Genomic DNA, 17669 nt, shown 5'->3' with positions numbered 1-17669 from the left:
TAAACATGAAAAACATGTGAACATTCTAAACATGTGAAAAACATGATAAAAAGCTATGAGGCAATTTGGGTAATTTGAATATTTGAGGATATATATTTATTATTAATATTTTAAAGTAAAATAATGGTATTGTGTTCATTCTTTTAAAAAGAAGGTTTTTTGGAGCACCTGGGTGGCTCAGTTGGTTGGGCGTCTGACTTCAGCTCAGGTCATGATCTCATGGTTTGTGGGTTCGAGCCCCACGTCGGGATCCGTGCTGACAGCTCAGAGGCTGCAGCCTGCTTCAGATTCTGTGTCTCCCTCTCTCTCTGCCTTCCTATGCTCGCGCTGTCTCTCTCTTTCTCTCTCTCTCTCAAGAATAAATAAACATTAAGAAAGATTAAAAATAAAAGATTTTAAAAAGAAGGTTTTTTGGGGGTGCCTGGGTGACTCAGTAGGTTAAGCCTCTGATTTCAGCTCAGGTCATGATCTCACAGTCTGTGAGTTCAAGCCCCACATCAGGCTCTGTGCTGACAGCTCAGAGCCTGGATCCTGCTTCAGATTCTGTGTCTCCCTTTCTCTTTGCCACTCCCCTGAGCGCGCTCTCTCTCTCTCTCTCTCTTTCTCTCTCTCTCTTAAAAAATATTTTAAAATTTTTAAATAAATAAAAAGAAGGGTTTTTTTAAAAGAGGCATACTGAAATCATATGATATATGGAATTTGCTCTGATATAATTCTGGTTAAGAGCTCAAAGTAGAATACAGGTGAACAAGACTCTGAATCAATAATCATTAAAACTGAGTGACAAATACACAAGGTTTCATCACATTAAGCTGATCCATGAGAAAAATTGCCCATCTTCTTGGTCAAAAATGGTAGAATGTTGGCAATTTCATATGACTCAGCCTAGTATAATGTTCTGTACTTTTGCCTATGGTTGGCTGATTTCCATAACTTAAGGTTTTTAAAAACTGGCACTTAATGTATCAGTTGGTTCAGTGGGTGTTTATTGAGCGGACATATGACCTGAGATTTCTGGCAGTGACCTCCTAAAACTGAATTCCTAAAAACGCAAAGGTAGAGACTCCCACAGATGCCACCCTGGGACCAATATTGAGAGCAAGGGTCTGGCTGCAGACCCATGCAGCCAGCCTCTCTCTTGGCGTGTGTCCATCAGGTGAGATTCCACTTGCCCCCTTAGCAGAACTGGAAGGCAGCCATGGTGTCTTTACAGACAGCTGCCCTCTTGGGGGTAAGTGGGGCTGGAGGTAGTCTTTGTTCCTTGGTGTGACATCACTGGGTGAATGTGCGGAGGTGTTTCTTGGTTCTTGAGCTGATGAGGAACACTGGCTTCAAAGAAGAGTGGTCACCTCCTCTAGGGGAAGCCCTTGACCTTGGAGAGATCCCTAAGGAGAGGGTGAAGAGCCCATTGGGAAACCTACAACTTGCACCCAGTTGCCTCCTAAAGACCTGAAATAGTCAATTCAGGCGTCCTACTTCCATATCCCAGCCCCCACAGGAAACTGAGGTATTCAGGGAACAGACGTGAAATTGGACAATTTGTCTAACAAGGAGCCTTGGGAATTGACTTCTCATTGGCCCAGAAATTGTAAATATTCCCTCTGTTCTTACAATTCATCCCCACCCTAGCTTGTCTTCTTTGGGCCAGGTGGATACCTACCTGTGCCTCTGTGAGGCATCCTCTTTGTCTCCAGGATCCGGTCCTCTTTGGGCAACAGAACCAGGCTCTTTATTGACTGTCACCAGGGAGGAAACTGAGCCAAGTTTGACTCATGCCTCAGTGATCATGTCAAGAAGAGAAAAGATAGTCCAGTAAGTGGTCTTGGAGGGTAGGAGGAGAGAGTGACAGAGAGCGAGAGAGAGAGAGAGCGCGCGCGCGCAAGAGCGAGCAAGAGCTTGAGAGCCCTTGGAGAGAATGCACACAGTAGAAAGAGAGGACAGACACTGTGTCCTCAGAGAGTGAATGATTCTACCGGGCTCTAGATAGCACCTAGGTCACAAGCCTGAATCCAGTGACCACCCATGCATCTGCTCAATGTAGTCCAGCTGTGATGCTAAGCAAGCCCTTTCCAAAGCCCATGATTTGTAGCATTATCTTTTTTAAATGAATCTATAAATTTTATTTAAAAAAAATTACTCAGTGGGGCGCCTGGGTGGCTCAGTCGGTTAAGCGGCTGACTTCGGCTCAGGTCATGATCTCACAGTCCGTGAGTTTGAGCCCCGCGTCGGGCTCTGTGCTGACAGCTCAGAGCCTGGACCCTGTTTCAGATTCTGTGTCTCCCTCTCTCTGACCCCCCCCCCCATTCATGCTTTGTCTCTCTCTGTCTCAAAAATAAAAAAACGTTAAAAAAATTAAAAAAAAAAGAAAACTAAATTGAAACTTTAATTCATGTTGTTTGGGTTAATTAAAAAAAATAGTCATTGAAACTCTTGAGGTTTTCAAATTCAATAGCTCAATGATAACTGTTTCTTTAGGCAGACAATTCTTTGAACTGGAGACTTTAAGTATAAGGAGTCTCACTTCTCCTGCAACAAGAATGAAGCATAATCTTAGTATGTGGACCTGCTTTCCCAAGCCCACTTGAGTATCTCAAAGAAGAAAGTGTTTCCACCAGGCTCTGTTGGAGTTTGAGTTATTTCCATCACTGAGCTTCTGAAGTCATTGGAAATCCCTAATCTTGCCCAACTGAGAAACCCTGGACACCAAGCTCTGGGGCTCCATGTGGGATACAAGCTGTGTGCTTCCTTGAGTGGAACTTCATTAAGATGATTAGGGAGCATGTGAGACTTCCAGTTCCAGAGACTTAAACTTTTCCCAAGAGTTGTGGAAAAACAGCAAGTGGCAGAATAAGTGAGTGAGAATTTGGTGGAGGATGGTACGGGGGCCAGGGAAAGCCAGAAAGAGAGAATGCAGAAGGGCAGCGTGGCTCAGTAGGAGGGCTGTGAGTTTTGGACTCAGGTGGACACGCACTGGAACCAAGCTCATTTAATAACTGTGGGAGCCTCACAGAATTCTCCATGCTGGGCCTCAATCATCTCATTTGTAAAAAGGGGAGCATAATCCCTTCCTCACAGTTTGTTGTTAGGACAACATGTCATATATGTAGTATGTCTACTATAGTGCTTGGCACATACTAGGGATTCATTAGGTAATATGAAATCTGAAGAAACATGGAGACAGGAAATGACGGGGAAGGAGGGGTGGTGAGGGGGATTTGCATATTGGTTACCCTCCCCCCTCCAATCTGGTATAAAACATAATTTTAGGAGGGAAGTAGTAAATACAGCAAGACATACAGGTTTGCCAGAGAATCAGATTTCTTTCATGTGAAGGTAAACATTTGGATTTTGTTTAGTGGACAACAGTGTTTCGTAAAGTCTTTTGTGTAGATGGCAGAATTTCCAGGGATCACTGCCTGATTCAGCTGCATTTCCTGAGTACTTTTATAATTCTCAGGGCAATTTTCTATTATGTCCATTTCCGCATAATTTGATAAATGCCTCTCGAGTCTGTTTCCTTTATTAAACTGTGAATTTATCCATTCACTTCAGATTCTTGAAATACAGAGATCAAGAGTATAAGCTCTAGATTCAGACTGTTTGGTTTAGCTCTGCGACCTGCTGTCTTTGAGACACCATTTGATTTTCTTAATCTCCTTGTGTCTCCATTTCCTTATATGGAGACAACCCACCTCAGTGGGTTGTTGTGAGTAGCAAATTGGCAAAGAACTTAAGGGCAGGGTCTGGCATTATTGGAGGCACTCAAAATAAAAGAAAATTATTATTTAATCATGCACATATTGAGCAATTGTGTTTATGCCTCCTATATCTCGGATAAGATGCTGGGTGCAAAAATGAACAGACATACAGTCTCTGCTCTCATGTCTTAGGAGGGCAAGGTCTGTGTCTTTTCACATCTTTGTCCCACCACTCAGCCCAATCAATAATTGTTGATGGAATTGGTAGAATAAATGAGTGAATGAATGGGAAAGTGAATAAAAGTGATATGGTCACAGGTATACTTCATGAGAATTTATCTGGCAGTGACTTCAGGATGGTTTGGAAGACGGAGAATGGATGCATAAGGACTAACTAAGAACCAGAACTTGGATTAAGGCAACCCAGAACTAATGGAAGCCTTGATTTACTCTCAAGTAATGGCAGGAGGAGGAGGTAGATGGAAAACGACTAGAAGAATGGAACGTTCAACTTCTGGAAGATGTGGTGGCTCATTGATGAATTGGCTTTGGCAGTGGAAGCAATGAGGGAGGAAGAGTCAGTTTCGGTCACAGTTGTCTAGAAGGACGGTGATTTCATTCACAGAAAGAGAGGCTCTAGCAGAAAATAGACTTTATTTTTTTTATCTAATGAACTTGCCATGCAGGATGGAAAAGAAAGGGCTATCACTGCTTATTATAACCATTCTATTCTGTGTCAGACACTGTAGATAATTTTATGTGCATGTCTCATTTAATCCTCGACCATTACCATCATTCTCTTTTGACAGAGACAGTGAGGTTTTAGTGGTTAGGCAATTCACTCAAGGTCACTTAGCTACCAGGTGGTGAGCCCAGGAACCATCTAGGTGTTTCTCTTTTCAAAGTCCTTCCTTTACATATCAGGTGACGCTGCCTGATGTTGACTGAGACCATACTGTGATGCTGAGCGCTGCTTTGGTCACTTATCATGGGCTACCTCGCTTCAGCTTCTAAGAAAACTCAGAGGTGGATATTATTTCTCCCAAGTGTATAAAGATACAGAAAAAGAAGTTTAGAGAAGTTACTAGTCACTTGGTTTGGAAGCCAGGGTTTTAATTCTAGTCCATCTGGATCCAATTATCTGCATGCTTCCCATCATTCCACTCTACATTCATGCAAATTTTCCAGATGAGTTGGCAGGCAGCAACTCAGGTCTGGGTGTTGGAAGCCTGGAGTTGTAAGTCTGAGAATCACCTCTGAAAACTAGCAGACCCTCTACAAAGAAAGTTTTGAAAACTTGGATCCTAACTTGGAGCTGAGGACGTTTTATGAAAACCCTGAAATAGTATGCGAAGTAATGTCAAGGTATATATTTTCGGGGGTGGGGGGTGGGGGAAGGCCTATAGTTTAGCAGAATCTCCAGAGGATCGTGGGACCAAAACTGTTAAGGAAAAGAGAGCCAAAGTGAGAACACTTAAGATCTACCCCCTCAGCAAATTTCAAGTATATAATATGGTATTGGTGCACATTAGATACCCAAATCTTACTCATCTTCTGCCTGTAAGCTTATACCATTTGACCAGTAGCTCCCCAGTTCCCCAAGCCCCTGGGAACTAACCACCACTCTACTGGCTGTTTCTATGAGTTTGACTTTTTAAAAAATTCCCCATATAAGTGAGATCATACAATATTTGTCTTTCTCTGGCCGGAATATTTCCACCTAGCATAAAGTCCTCTGGGTTCATCCATGTTGTCACAAATGACAAGATTTCCTTTGTTCTTGTGGCTGAATTTTATGTATATCCTACAGCTTCTCTATTCAGTCCCCATTGATGGACACTTAGGTTGTTTCCACATCTTGGCTATTGTGAATAATGCTACAATGAACCTGGGAGAGCAGATATCCATTTGAGATACTGATTTGGTTTCCTTCAGATACATACCCAGAAGAAGGATTCCTGGATCATATGATAGTTCTGTCTTAATTTTTTTGATGTTTTATTTATTTTTGAGAGACAGAGTGCAAGTGGGGGAGGAGAAAGACAGAGGGGGACAGAGGATCCAAAGCAGGCTCTGCACTGACAGCAGCAAGCCCAAAGCGGGGCTCAAACTCATGAACCATGAGATCATAATCTGAGCCAAAGTCAACCAACTAAGCCACCCAGGTGCCCCTCTATCTTAATGTTTTGAGGAACCTCCACACTCTTTTCCAAAGTGGCCACACCAATGTACCCTTCTACAAAAAGTGTACAAGGATTCCCTTTACTCCATATCATCACCAACAGTTATTATATATTGTCTTTTTGGTAAAAGCCATCTAAAAGGTGTGAGGTGATATCTCATTGTGATTTTTATTTGTGTTTCCCTGATATTGAACACCTTTTCATGTACCTGTTGGACATTTGTATCTCTTCTTTAGTGAAATGTCTATTCAGTTTCTTTGCCCATTTTAATCAGATTATTTGTATTTTTGCTATTGAGTGGTGTAAGTTCCTTACATATTTTGGATATATCCTCCATCAAATATATGGTTTGCAGATATTATCCCCGATTCCATAGGTTGGCTTTTCCTTTGGTTGATTGTTTCCTTTTGCTATAGTCTTGCCTGTTGATTTTTACTTTTGTTTCCTATGCTTTTGGTGTCATTTATTTTAAAAAAAATGCTAAAACCAATATCAAGGAGCTTTTACCCATGGTTCTCTTCTAGGAGTTTTATGGATTCAGATCTTATATTTATGTCTAGTGCATTTTGAGTTATTTTTTGTGAGTGGTGTAAGATAGGAGTCTGCGTTCATTCTTTTGCATGTGAATATTCAGTTCCCACAAGACCATTTATTGAAGAGGCCATCCTTTCTCCATTGTGTGTTCTGGGCACCCTTGTAAAAGATCAGTTCACCGTCTGTGTATAGATTCATTTCTGACTCTATTCTATTCCACTGATCTCTATGTCTGTTTTTATGCTGGTACCATACTGTTTCGATTACTAGAGCTTTGTAATACAGTTGAAGTCAGGAAATGTGATGCCTCCAGCTTTGTTCTTTCTCAGGATTGCTTTGTTTTTTTGCGGGCGGGGGGTCTTTTGTGGTTGCATACAAACTTTAGGATTGTGTCCTTTATTTCTGTGAAAAATGCCAGTGGAATTTTGATAGTGATTGTACTGAATCTGTAGCTCACTTTGAGTAGAATGAACAATTTCACAATATTAATTATTACAATTAGTGAACACAGGATATCTTTCCATGTATTTGTGTCTTCTCCAATTTCCTTCATCAGTGCTTTATAGTTTTTGGTATATAGATCTTCCACCTTTTTGGTTAAATTTATTCCTAAGTGTTTTACTTGTTTTGGATGCCATTGTAAATGGGATTGTTTTAATTATTTCTTTTTCAGATAGTTCATTGTTAGTGTATAGAAATGCAACTAATTTTTGTGTATTTATTTCATATCCTGCAACTTTACTGACTCATTTATTAGTTCCAACTGTGTGTGTGTGTGTGTGTGTGTGTGTGTGTGTGTGTGGTTTTTTAGGAATTTCTATATATAAGATCATATGCATGATTTTTTTTCCTGATTTTATTGAATTATCTTTCTATAGCTCATTGAGCTTCCTTAAGACATCTATTTTTAATTCTTTATCAGGCAGATCATAGATCTACATTTCTTTGGTGTCACTTACTAGAAAATTATTGTGTACCTTTGGTTGTGTCATGTTTTGTTGATTTTTAATGTTCCCTGAAATCATGCATTGATGCTTTTCACATCTGAAGAAGCAGTTACCTCCTCCAATCTTTAAAGACTGGCTTTGGGAGAAAAATCTCTCTTTTAACCCTCCCAGGGATTCTTAGGCTCTTCAATGGATTCTTAGACCTTTTCAATAAATACACCTGCTTCACACTTCTTGTTTCCTACAGTGGGTGGAGGGGGCATTCTTAAGATTGTTTGCCTTCTCTTGATTCTGAAAAGCCAGGCCAGGGGCTGACAGCCTTCATTTTATTTTCCTTAGAGCGGTGCCCTGAAATGCCCAAGTTTGTGTGCTTTCTCTCAGTTCCTCAGAGTTGGACTGGTTTTCTACACTTGCCCACTAGCCCTCTGCAAGTGCCCACACTTGCTGCCCTTGGAGTCATACATGCACAGGGAGCCAGCCATGGCTTGGTTGGTGTTCCTGAGTGAGGCACACATAGCACTGGGAGTACCTGCTGGAGACTTGGGAGGGTCAACAGGTGAGAGGCATTCCCAGTGGTGTGTGGGCTGGCTTCCTGATGGAATCTGTGGAATCGTTAGCAGGATCTGTGTCCCTTCAATGCATTCCAAGCCCTCCCTGCTCTGCTCCCAGCCTCTCCCTTCCCTCAGACATGAAGCTCACCTCAGTGTTCTGTATGGGGTGAGAAAAAGGTGGGTCTCTTTGTCAGCATCCTGTACAGCTGGGGGTGCTCAGACATTCACTCACACACTCTCACTTTCCCCCATGGGAAAAATCAAGGGCTGAGGGTATTTCCTTGGCACTGAGCTGTGCTGCCTTGAGGGATGTGTGATGTTGCTGAAGTGAAGCTGTCCTTCTTACCCCCTTCAAAGTGCCAAACCTCAGGTTGATTTTGCTCCAGTTGTGTGCTGGAACTTCCCCGCTGGACCCCGAACTCGTACACACATACTCTCGTTGATGGGTAATCGTCAGACTTGGTGTTCTTTGTGGGGGATAGAAAAACATTCTGACATCACCCAGAAAATGGTCATTAAAGGGATACAGGATTATGAACTGAGCACATATGATCATGTAATCTGTCCAAGTGTGTAAGTCTTCTCTTATGACTTTCAATAGTTTTAAAGTTTCAAGCTTTCTTTTCTACATTGTGCTTTTAAGAACATGAATTTACTTCTAAGTACTGGTTTAGCTGCATCTCCTTTGATGAGGTAGGTTTTTTTAGTATAGTTGATACACAGTGTTATGTTAGTGTCAGGTACACAACATAGGGATTCAACTTCTCTAGACATTATGTTATTCTCACCACAGGTGTAGCCACCATCTGTCACCATACGATGCTGTTACATCATTGACTGTATTCCCTATGCTGTGCCTTTTATTCCTGTGATTTAATTCATTCCATAACTGGAAGCTAGTATCTCCCACTCCCATTCACCGATTTTGCTGATTCCCCCCACACTGCCCTCTGGCAACCATCAGTTTGTTCTCTGTGTTTAGAGTTCTGATTTTGCTTTTTGTTTGTTCATTTGTCTTTTTTTTAATTTTTAAAAATTACATTTATTTATTTTTGAGAGAGAGAGAGAGAGAGAGAGAGACAGAGTGTGAGAGGGGCAGAGAGAGCTAGAAGGAGACACAGAATCCAAAGCAGGCTCCAAGGGTCTGAGCTGTCAGCACAGAGCCCGACGTGGGGTTTGAACCCACGAACTGTGAGATCATGACCTGAGCCAAAGTCAGACACTCAACTGACTGAACCACCCAGGCGCCCCTGTTCATTTGTCTTTTTTAAGATTTCACACATGAGTGAAATCATATGGCATTTGTCTTTGTTTGACTTATTTCACTTAACATGATACACCCTAGGTCCGCCCATATTGTTGCAAATGGCAAGATCTCATCCTTTTAAAAGGCTGTGTAATATTCCATTGTGTGTATCTATATTTATATGGATATAGATAGTTAGGTTTTAAAAAAAAACTATAAATATTACTGGTTTCAATGGTGATGTCTTCTTTGATGCATACATTATTTTAAAATGTGCTTTTAATATTTCCAAACATGTAGGAAGAAGTTGATTATCTGTTATTAGTGATTTCTAACTTTATTACATTATGATAATTGAACAGGCTCTGTTTGATATGTATTCTCTGCTATTAAGATTTGCTTTATGGCCTAGTTTTTACAGATATATGTCCTTGAAAATGTGGATTCTCTAATAATTTAATGTAGTGCTCAAATCAAGCTGGTTAATTGCATTGTTCAAATTTTCTATACCCTTACCAAAATTTTACCCCCCTAGTCTATCAATTACTAAAAAAGATATGACAAAATATCTTAATATGATATGATTTATCATTTTTTCCTTACATTTCTGTTAGCTTTTTTCTTTATATATTGTAAGTCTATGCTATTAAGTGTATATTAGGAGTTATTTGGGGTTTTTTTTTTTCCTTTTCTGGTGAATTGTTCCTTTTATTATTATATAATGACTTTATCTCTTTTAATGTCTTTGCCTTAAGTACATCTTATCAGTAAACTACTCATCTTCATTTGGGTTAGTATTTCTTCATATACTTGTATTATTCCTTTATAGCCAAACTTTCTGTGTCATTACAGTTTAGGTATATCTCTTGTACACATGAGATAATAGAATTTTGTTCCTTTGTCCAATTTGGGATTTTCTGTTTTTAAAGATTAGTTAAAGCCATTTAAACATTTATGCATTGACTGATGAATGGATAAAGAAGATATATATATACACAGTGGCATACATATACAATGAAATATTACTCGGTGATCAAAAAGAATGAAATCTTGCCATTTGCAACAATGTGGCTGGAACTTGAATGTATTATGCTAAGTGAAATAAGTCAGTCAGAGAAAGACAAATATCATATGATTTATGTGAGTTTAAAAAACAAAACAGATGAACATAGGGGAAGGGAATGAAAAATAAACAAAGATAAAAACAGAGGGAGGCAAACCATAGGAGCTTCTTGAATATAGAGAATGAACTGAGGGTTGCTGAAGGGGAGTTTGAGGGGGATGGGCTAAGTGGGTGATGGGCATTAAGGAGGGTACCTGTTGGGATGAGCACTGGCTGTTATACATAAGTGATGAATCACTAGGTTCTACTCCTGAAACCAACACTATACTGTATGTTAACTGACTTGAATTTTTTTTTAAAAAGCACTCAGTTTTTATGCACACACACACACACACACACACACAGAGCCATTTAACACTTGTAATTACTTATATATTTTGTGATTTTTTTTTTACTTCTTTATATTTCCTTTCCTGACTTAAAGTAGTTTGATCAAAATCTCTTCAATTCTGTTGTGTCCCTACTATAACTTACAGATTATAAATTCTGTATCCATTATTTTAGTGGTTACACCGAAACTTAAATCATGTAGAAAGTCCAAAATACTCAATATTTCTCTTTTCCTGCAACTCAATACAAGAACCTTTCAACTGTTATTTTAATTCCTCCTCTTGAGTATATGTAATCGTTACCTAATATCTTACTCCATCTTTTTCATACATTTTCTTCTTCCTTTTTTCTTCTTCTTCTTCTCCTCCTCCTCCTCCTCCTCCTCCTCCTTCCTCTTATGATTTTAAATATTTTTAAGTTTATTTATTTATTTTTGAGAGAGAGAGAGCACAAGCAGGAGAGGGGCAGACACACACACACACACACACACACACACAGAATCTGAAACAGGCTCCAGGTTCTGAGCTGTCAGCACAGAGCCTGACACAGGGCTCGAACCCACAAACCACGAGATCATGACCTGAGCTGAGGTTGGACGCTTAACTGACTGAGCCACCCAGGCATCCCTTATTATTATCTTAAAATTCAACATTTTATTTTTTCTGCATATAAACAAATTGCTTGGCTGTTCATTGCTTCCTGGATATTGCTTATTTTTAATTCAATTTGTTTTATCCTGAAGTAAATCCCTTAGTAGTTTTTTCAGTAAGTTTTCATGTATGGTATACTCTTAATCTTTCTCTGAAATGGGAATAGCCATGGGAGGGTCCTACTACCAAACCTTGACATATGAGTTGCCGTAAACTTTTCATCAACGGTTCAAGATGTAACATGTTATACGTAGTCTGGATGGGAAATTGGTTGTAATCTCATGTGATCTTCCAGAATCATTTCTGTAGTATGCATGTAACTTCCCCTTTCAACACCTCCAGAGAAATGATACCCATGGAACCAAGGAACCGAACCAGTGCATTAGAATTCATCCTCCTGGGGCTTTCAGAAACTCCAGAGCAGGAGACCCTCCTCTTCGCTCTGTTCCTCTGCATGTATGTGGTCACAGTACTGGGGAACCTGCTCATCATCCTGGCCATCAGCTCAGACTCCCACCTCCACACCCCCATGTACTTCTTCTTAGCTAACCTATCTTTGGTTGATTTCTGCCTGGCCACCAACACAGTCCCCAAGATGCTGGTGAACATCCAAATCAGGAGCAAGTCAATCTCCTATGCCTGCTGCCTGACCCAGATGTACTTTTTCCATTTCTTTGGCATCATGGACAGTGTCCTGATTGCTGTGATGGCTTATGACAGGTTTGTGGCTATATGTCACCCCTTACACTATACCGCCATCATGAGCCCATGCCTCTGTGGCCTGCTAGCAGGTGGCCCATGGGTGTTTTCCTGCTTCATCTCCCTCACTCATATCCTCCTGATGGCTCGTCTGGTTTTCTGTGGGAACAATGAGCTACCTCACTACTTCTGTGACCTCACTCCCCTTCTCAGGCTTTCTTGCACTGACACGTCTGTGAACAAGATCTTTGTGCTCATTGTGGCTGGGCTGGTGATAGCCACACCTTTTATCTGCATCCTGGCCTCCTATGCTCACATCATTGTGGCCATCATGAAAGTCCCTTCTGCAGAAGGCAGGAAGAAAGCCTTTTCCACCTGCAGCTCCCACCTCTCTGTGGTTGCTCTCTTCTATGGGACCACCATCGGGGTCTATCTGTGTCCCTCCTCTGTCCGCACAGCTGTGAAGGAGAAAGCCTCTGCTGTGATGTACACTACAGTCACCCCCATGCTGAACCCCTTTATCTATAGCTTGAGGAACAGAGATCTGAAGGGGGCCCTGAGGAAGCTTGTCAACAGAAAGATCACTTCATCTTCCTGACCACAAGGACACCTGGAAACTTCCAGGAAGTAGGATCTCAACATCTAGGGTCTTGGACACAAGTATGGAATTGCACAGTTTGGGAAAACAGCCACTTTGGATTTTGAATTGCAGAACTTTAAAAGGAAATCTCAAGATGGCCCTATTACTATGTTCTCAATTACTGGGACCAGTAAGAGTCCTTTTGGATATGTCTGATGTTGCCTTCCCAGGAAGATCAGTCTAGCCCTACCAGATTGGATTTGTCCTGATTCAAAATCAAGTTAGCTCTCCACAGATATTTAAGTATGTATTCTGGACTTGATGTAGGTGCTGGCCATGGAGTGGTGGAGTTTATAGTTGCATGTGGGAGAAGATACTGGGCACTAACTATAATAGAATGAAATACGCACATGAGGGCAAGGATAGGACAGAGTAGGAACACCCAACAGAGTCTGGAAGGGGGAATCAGGGAAGGTTTCCTAGGAGAGATGATTCTGCACCTCAAAGGATAAGATGATGTTTTTCAGGAAAATATGAGGAGAAAGAGTATCAGAAAAAGGAAAAAAAAAAAACCCCAGTATGTGAAAAGATCAGAGAGCAAGAGAAAGAGAGAGAAAGATACATTTTTGAAGTGAAAAACCAGTTACGGTGAATGACTTGGGTCATGCCAGATCGAGGACTTTGGGACCAACTCAAGAGTTTTGCTTTTTCCAGAGAACCAGGCAGTTAATTGACTTCCAGGGACCAAAGTCAGGGAGCATGTGAATGAATCATGCCCCCCCTGCCCTTCACTCCTATTCTGTCTTCTGGAGGAAAAAGATGGCATGAGCTAGATAAAAGTTGTACAAGTCACAAGGGAAAAAATTCAGACCATGCATTAAGGAGATGAGGAATGGTATAAGGCTTTCAAAGAGAAAAATGCCAATCAATTGAATCATGATTGTCTAAGCCAGAAGGAAGCTAAGGCATATCTCCATCATCATATATATGCCTGCGGAATGCGTATGAGTGGTAACACTGCTTACAACAGAAGTGAGAGCTAGGTTTCTAGTTTTCCTTGTATCTCGTTATCATGTTTCTTTGCACTATCTCATTTCCCCATTCTATAGCCCCTATGAAAGCAATATGTCTCATTTATGTCTATTGTGAAGTAGTTCTAGTCTTTATACGGAGATTACAACAAAAATGGAACGAGCAGTGACTTTGGGCTCTATTTCTGGGCTGACTGAGCAGTGAATGGGGCCAACATTTTTCAAGTGGTGCTAAAGAGCTGACATTATCTTAAGTGGAATGACTTTGAATAATCACACATCTAGTTTGCTTATGTTACTTTCCTTCCAAGAGAATTACATTAGACTTTCTCTGTTGAACAAACAGACCACCAGACCTGGCCCTGTTGTAGGCTGGAAAGATGATGCTTTCTGGGAATACTGTGGTGAAGAAAACTCAGAACTTAAGGCTATTGGAGTTTGCATTGGGCAACCCATCATTCTGGTCAGGGATTTTCTGGAATAACCAAAAACTAGGTGATGGCTGAACCACAGCTCTCTTTCCTTGTAGATCCCCTCCCTCCTCCTGCCATATGCATGCAAGTGGTTACAGTGATGGTTGGGAGAACGGATGCAAAGGGGAATGCCTGGTGCCAATAAAAACGTCTTAAGGTTCTGTCAGCCAAACTACCTCTGTCTTGTTTTATGTTAAAAAGTTAAGGCCTCACCTCCAGGAGAGGTTTATCCTGGTAGTCCTGACAATATCAACTCCCAACATTTCCTGGCATCAACATGTGTTTGATTAATTCATTCAACAAATATTTACCAAGTGGCCTTTGTACCAGCTGTTATTCTAAGCACTGGCAATAGAGCAGTAAGCAAGACACACACAAAAAAAGCCATTTCCTATGACTGCAAGGTTTAGTACAAAGGAGATTTTTAAGGAGTGGAACTGTTCTGTATCCTGATATCAGAGCAATGGCTTTGAAGGTATGAAAAACTTTAAATAGTGTTCTATTTCCCCAGACCCCACAAATCTATACATGGGATGAAATTCCAAGAACCGTGCACCAGAAAAAAAGTTAATTTTACCAAAATGATTTTTTAAATAAAATTAAACACTAGAAAACAAAGCAACCATTCCCATTTCAGCAGAGAAAACAATAAACAAAGAAATAATCAATGTGCCAGATAATTACCAATGCTGAGAAGGATTTCAGAGGTATAATGGAGGGTATGTGACAGAGACAGATGAGGGGGGTATTTTAATATGGGCATTTGTGAGGGCATTCTGTCTCTGTGAAGATGACTTCTGAGCTTAGACCTGAATCAGGCCAAGAAGAATGTATTCCTATAAAGAAGGTGGGAATAGTGTGTCAGAAGAGGGGAACTGGACACCCAAAGTCAGGAACAAGTTGGTATTTAGTTTTAAGGAGATGTTTATGTTTTAAAAATGTATCTAGATTTGTCTAAACAAATTAGATTTTCAGGAACAAAATCCTACAAGCATCATATAACTTGGCTTCAAACAACCAACAGTTATTATCCTGTGATTTCTGTGGGTCAGGAAATTGGGAGTGGCTTAGCTCAGTGACTTGGCTCAGGGTCTCTGATAGGGCAGTAGCCACAATGTCAGTGGGGACTGTGGTCCTGTCCTGTCTTGACTGGATCAGGGGATCTTGTTCCACCGTCACTCTGAGAGGATCTCCATTCCTCACTGATCAAAGACAGCAGTTCCTGGACATTTGGATCTCTCCATAGTGGAGTGAGAGAGAGAGAGAAACAGAGAGGGAGAGACTGAAAGGGAGACAGAAAGAGACTGAGAGGTAGAGAGAGACAGGCAGAGAGACAGAGAAGGAGAGAGAAACCGAGGGAAGGGGAGAGGGAAGGAGGGAGAGACAGAGAAAGAGTGGAAGAAAGAGGGAGGGAGCAGCAGGGAGAAGCAATAGGGAAGGAGAGAGGGAGGGGTGGAGGGAGCAAGGATGAGGGAGGATGAGTAAGAAGGAGTACAATACGAACAAGGTGGAAGTCACAGTCTCCATAACCTAATGCAGAATGACTTCTTATCATTTTTGCTGTATCGCATGTGTTGGAAGTAAGTTGTGCGTCCAGCCCACATTTGAGGAGAGGGTATTACACAGGCGGGAATGCCACGGGGCAGGAGTCTTTGGGACCCTAGCCATCTTAGAGGCTGCCTGACACACCAACGTCCTCCCAGCTGCTGCCTTTCCAGGCGATCTGCCCACAGTCCAGTTCATGGGATGTTGATGAACTTCTCAAAGGTGGGTGTTGCCCCCGTCTGGACACTGAAATCATGCAGTTCCAATGTAAGACACACGGGGGCAGCAGAGACACCCAGCTGGGATGCCTCATCCTCCCACCTGGGCAAGAACTGAATTTTACAGGGAGCCTCTCTGTACCAGGCACAGACCTCCTACTAATCCTGGTTCCTGACCCCACCTCAGCCCCGTCACCACAGGGAAGCCACAAACCCGCGGCTTCCTGAAGGCATCCCAAGTCAGGGTGCATTAGGAGAGTGGCCTTTGTTGTTTCAAATTCCCCATCCATCCCACCCCCAGGACTCACTGAATCTTTGCTCTCTTTTCCCACCCCACCCAGGAGTGAGGCTGTCTGGGGCCCAAAAGGGAGGGGGAAGTTCCACAGGCCTTTGTTCTTTCTGAGGCAGGGAGAGAAAGACAGAGGTGGTGGGGGGAGAGAGAGAGAAAGGTACCGCAACTGTGATTAAAAATAAAACAAGAAAAACAGCATGTGTATATGGAGTCCCAAGTTCAAAGGCAGACTTGGGACAGATGGGATGTAGGTCTACTTCACCTGAAGGGCAGGATCAAGGCGGGATTAGAGAAGAAGGCCAAGGGGTAGGCAGAGAGACAATATTGACAGAACAATTGGAAGTTTAGGACGCTCAACATTCCCTTCGCAGATATCCCTTGGGTGCCTATGATGTCCCTAGCAAGTCTCAGGCCTGGGGATACAATGGATTAATTGGTGGCCTGCCAATCTCTGCCCTTCAGGAGCTAGCATTCTAGTATCAGAGTCCATGAATAGAATTAATAAGCACATCAAGGAAGATGGGAGATCACATTTATTTGAAGAACAGAGTATGGGTAAAGGTGGAGGGGTATATTATAGTTTTCTTTTTAACAGCTTTATTGAGATATAATTCATATATCATACATTTACCCATTTCAATGGTGAAAACGAAAAAAACAAAGTATGTAATTCAGTGGTTTTCAAGGTTCACAATCAATTTTAAAACATTAAAAAAATTTTTTTTTTTTTAAAAAGGTGGGTGGGGGGTGCCTGGGTGGCTTGGTCGGTTAAGCGTCTGACTCCAGCTCAGGTCATGATCTCGCGGTTCGTGATTTCCAGCTCCGTGTCAGGCTCTGTGCTGACAGCTCAGCTCACTTTCCATCTTCTGTCCCCCCCCCCGCCCCTCCTCCACTCTCTCTCTCAAAGATATATAAACATTAAACATTTTTTTAACATTTTCATCACCCCAAAAGAACCATCATACTTAATCACAGTCCTCATACCCCATTTCACCCCTACTCCTTAACCCCCAGCCCTAAACAACCACTAATGTATTTTTCGTCTCGACAGCTTTGCTGATTCTGGACATTTTGCATACCGGAATGTAGAGTGTGTGGTCTATGTGACTGGCTCCTGTCACCAAGCGTAGTTTTCAAGGCTCATCAGTGTCGGAGCATAGATCAATACTTTATTCCTTTAGGTGGCCAAGTAATATTCCCTCATATTGGATGTATGGGCAGACACACCACATTTTGTTTATGCATTCATCAGTTGTTTCCACTTTTTGGCCGTTATGAATAATGCTGCTACCAGCTTTCGTGTACGAGTTTCACACAGACAGGATTGGAGGGTTTTTCATTATTTTTTCTATTGAGATATAATTGACTTACAACATTATATCAGTTTCAGGTGTACCACACGTTACAATATTTGTAGATATTGCAAAATGATCGCTACAATCAGTCTAGTTAACATCTGTCAGCTCACAGAGTTACAAAACATTTTTTTCTTTAAAAAAACTTTTTTTAATGTTCATTTATTTTTGAGAGAGAGAGAGAGACAGAGAGTAAGCGGGGGGGGGGGGGGGG

The 17669-nt window shown here is 41.6% G+C and overlaps 2 protein-coding genes across 2 annotated transcripts in view; both read left to right on the top strand.

The window, feature by feature from the left end:
• EIF3G (eukaryotic translation initiation factor 3 subunit G) overlaps window positions 1–17669 on the top strand; it is a 767140-nt gene that overhangs the window by 741738 nt on the left and 7733 nt on the right. The gene's annotated exons all lie outside the window — the stretch shown is intronic.
• LOC125930571 (olfactory receptor 24) lies at window positions 11129–12698 on the top strand. The gene has a single exon (XM_049642447.1). It carries the CDS (start codon window positions 11573–11575, stop codon window positions 12557–12559), a length of 987 nt encoding a protein of 328 aa, XP_049498404.1. The 5' UTR covers window positions 11129–11572; the 3' UTR covers window positions 12560–12698.

The sequence above is a fragment of the Panthera uncia genome, chromosome A2 (genome assembly GCF_023721935.1).
Source record: "Panthera uncia isolate 11264 chromosome A2, Puncia_PCG_1.0, whole genome shotgun sequence".
Classification (NCBI taxonomy): domain Eukaryota; kingdom Metazoa; phylum Chordata; class Mammalia; order Carnivora; family Felidae; genus Panthera; species Panthera uncia.
The sequence above is the reverse complement of the archived record's forward strand: the minus strand, read 5'-3'. Positions and strand labels throughout refer to the sequence as shown.

Coding starts and splice junctions, on each gene's coding strand:
- LOC125930571 (XM_049642447.1), top strand. CDS start 11,573: ATGCATGTAACTTCCCCTTTCAACACCTCCAGAGAAATGATACCCATG.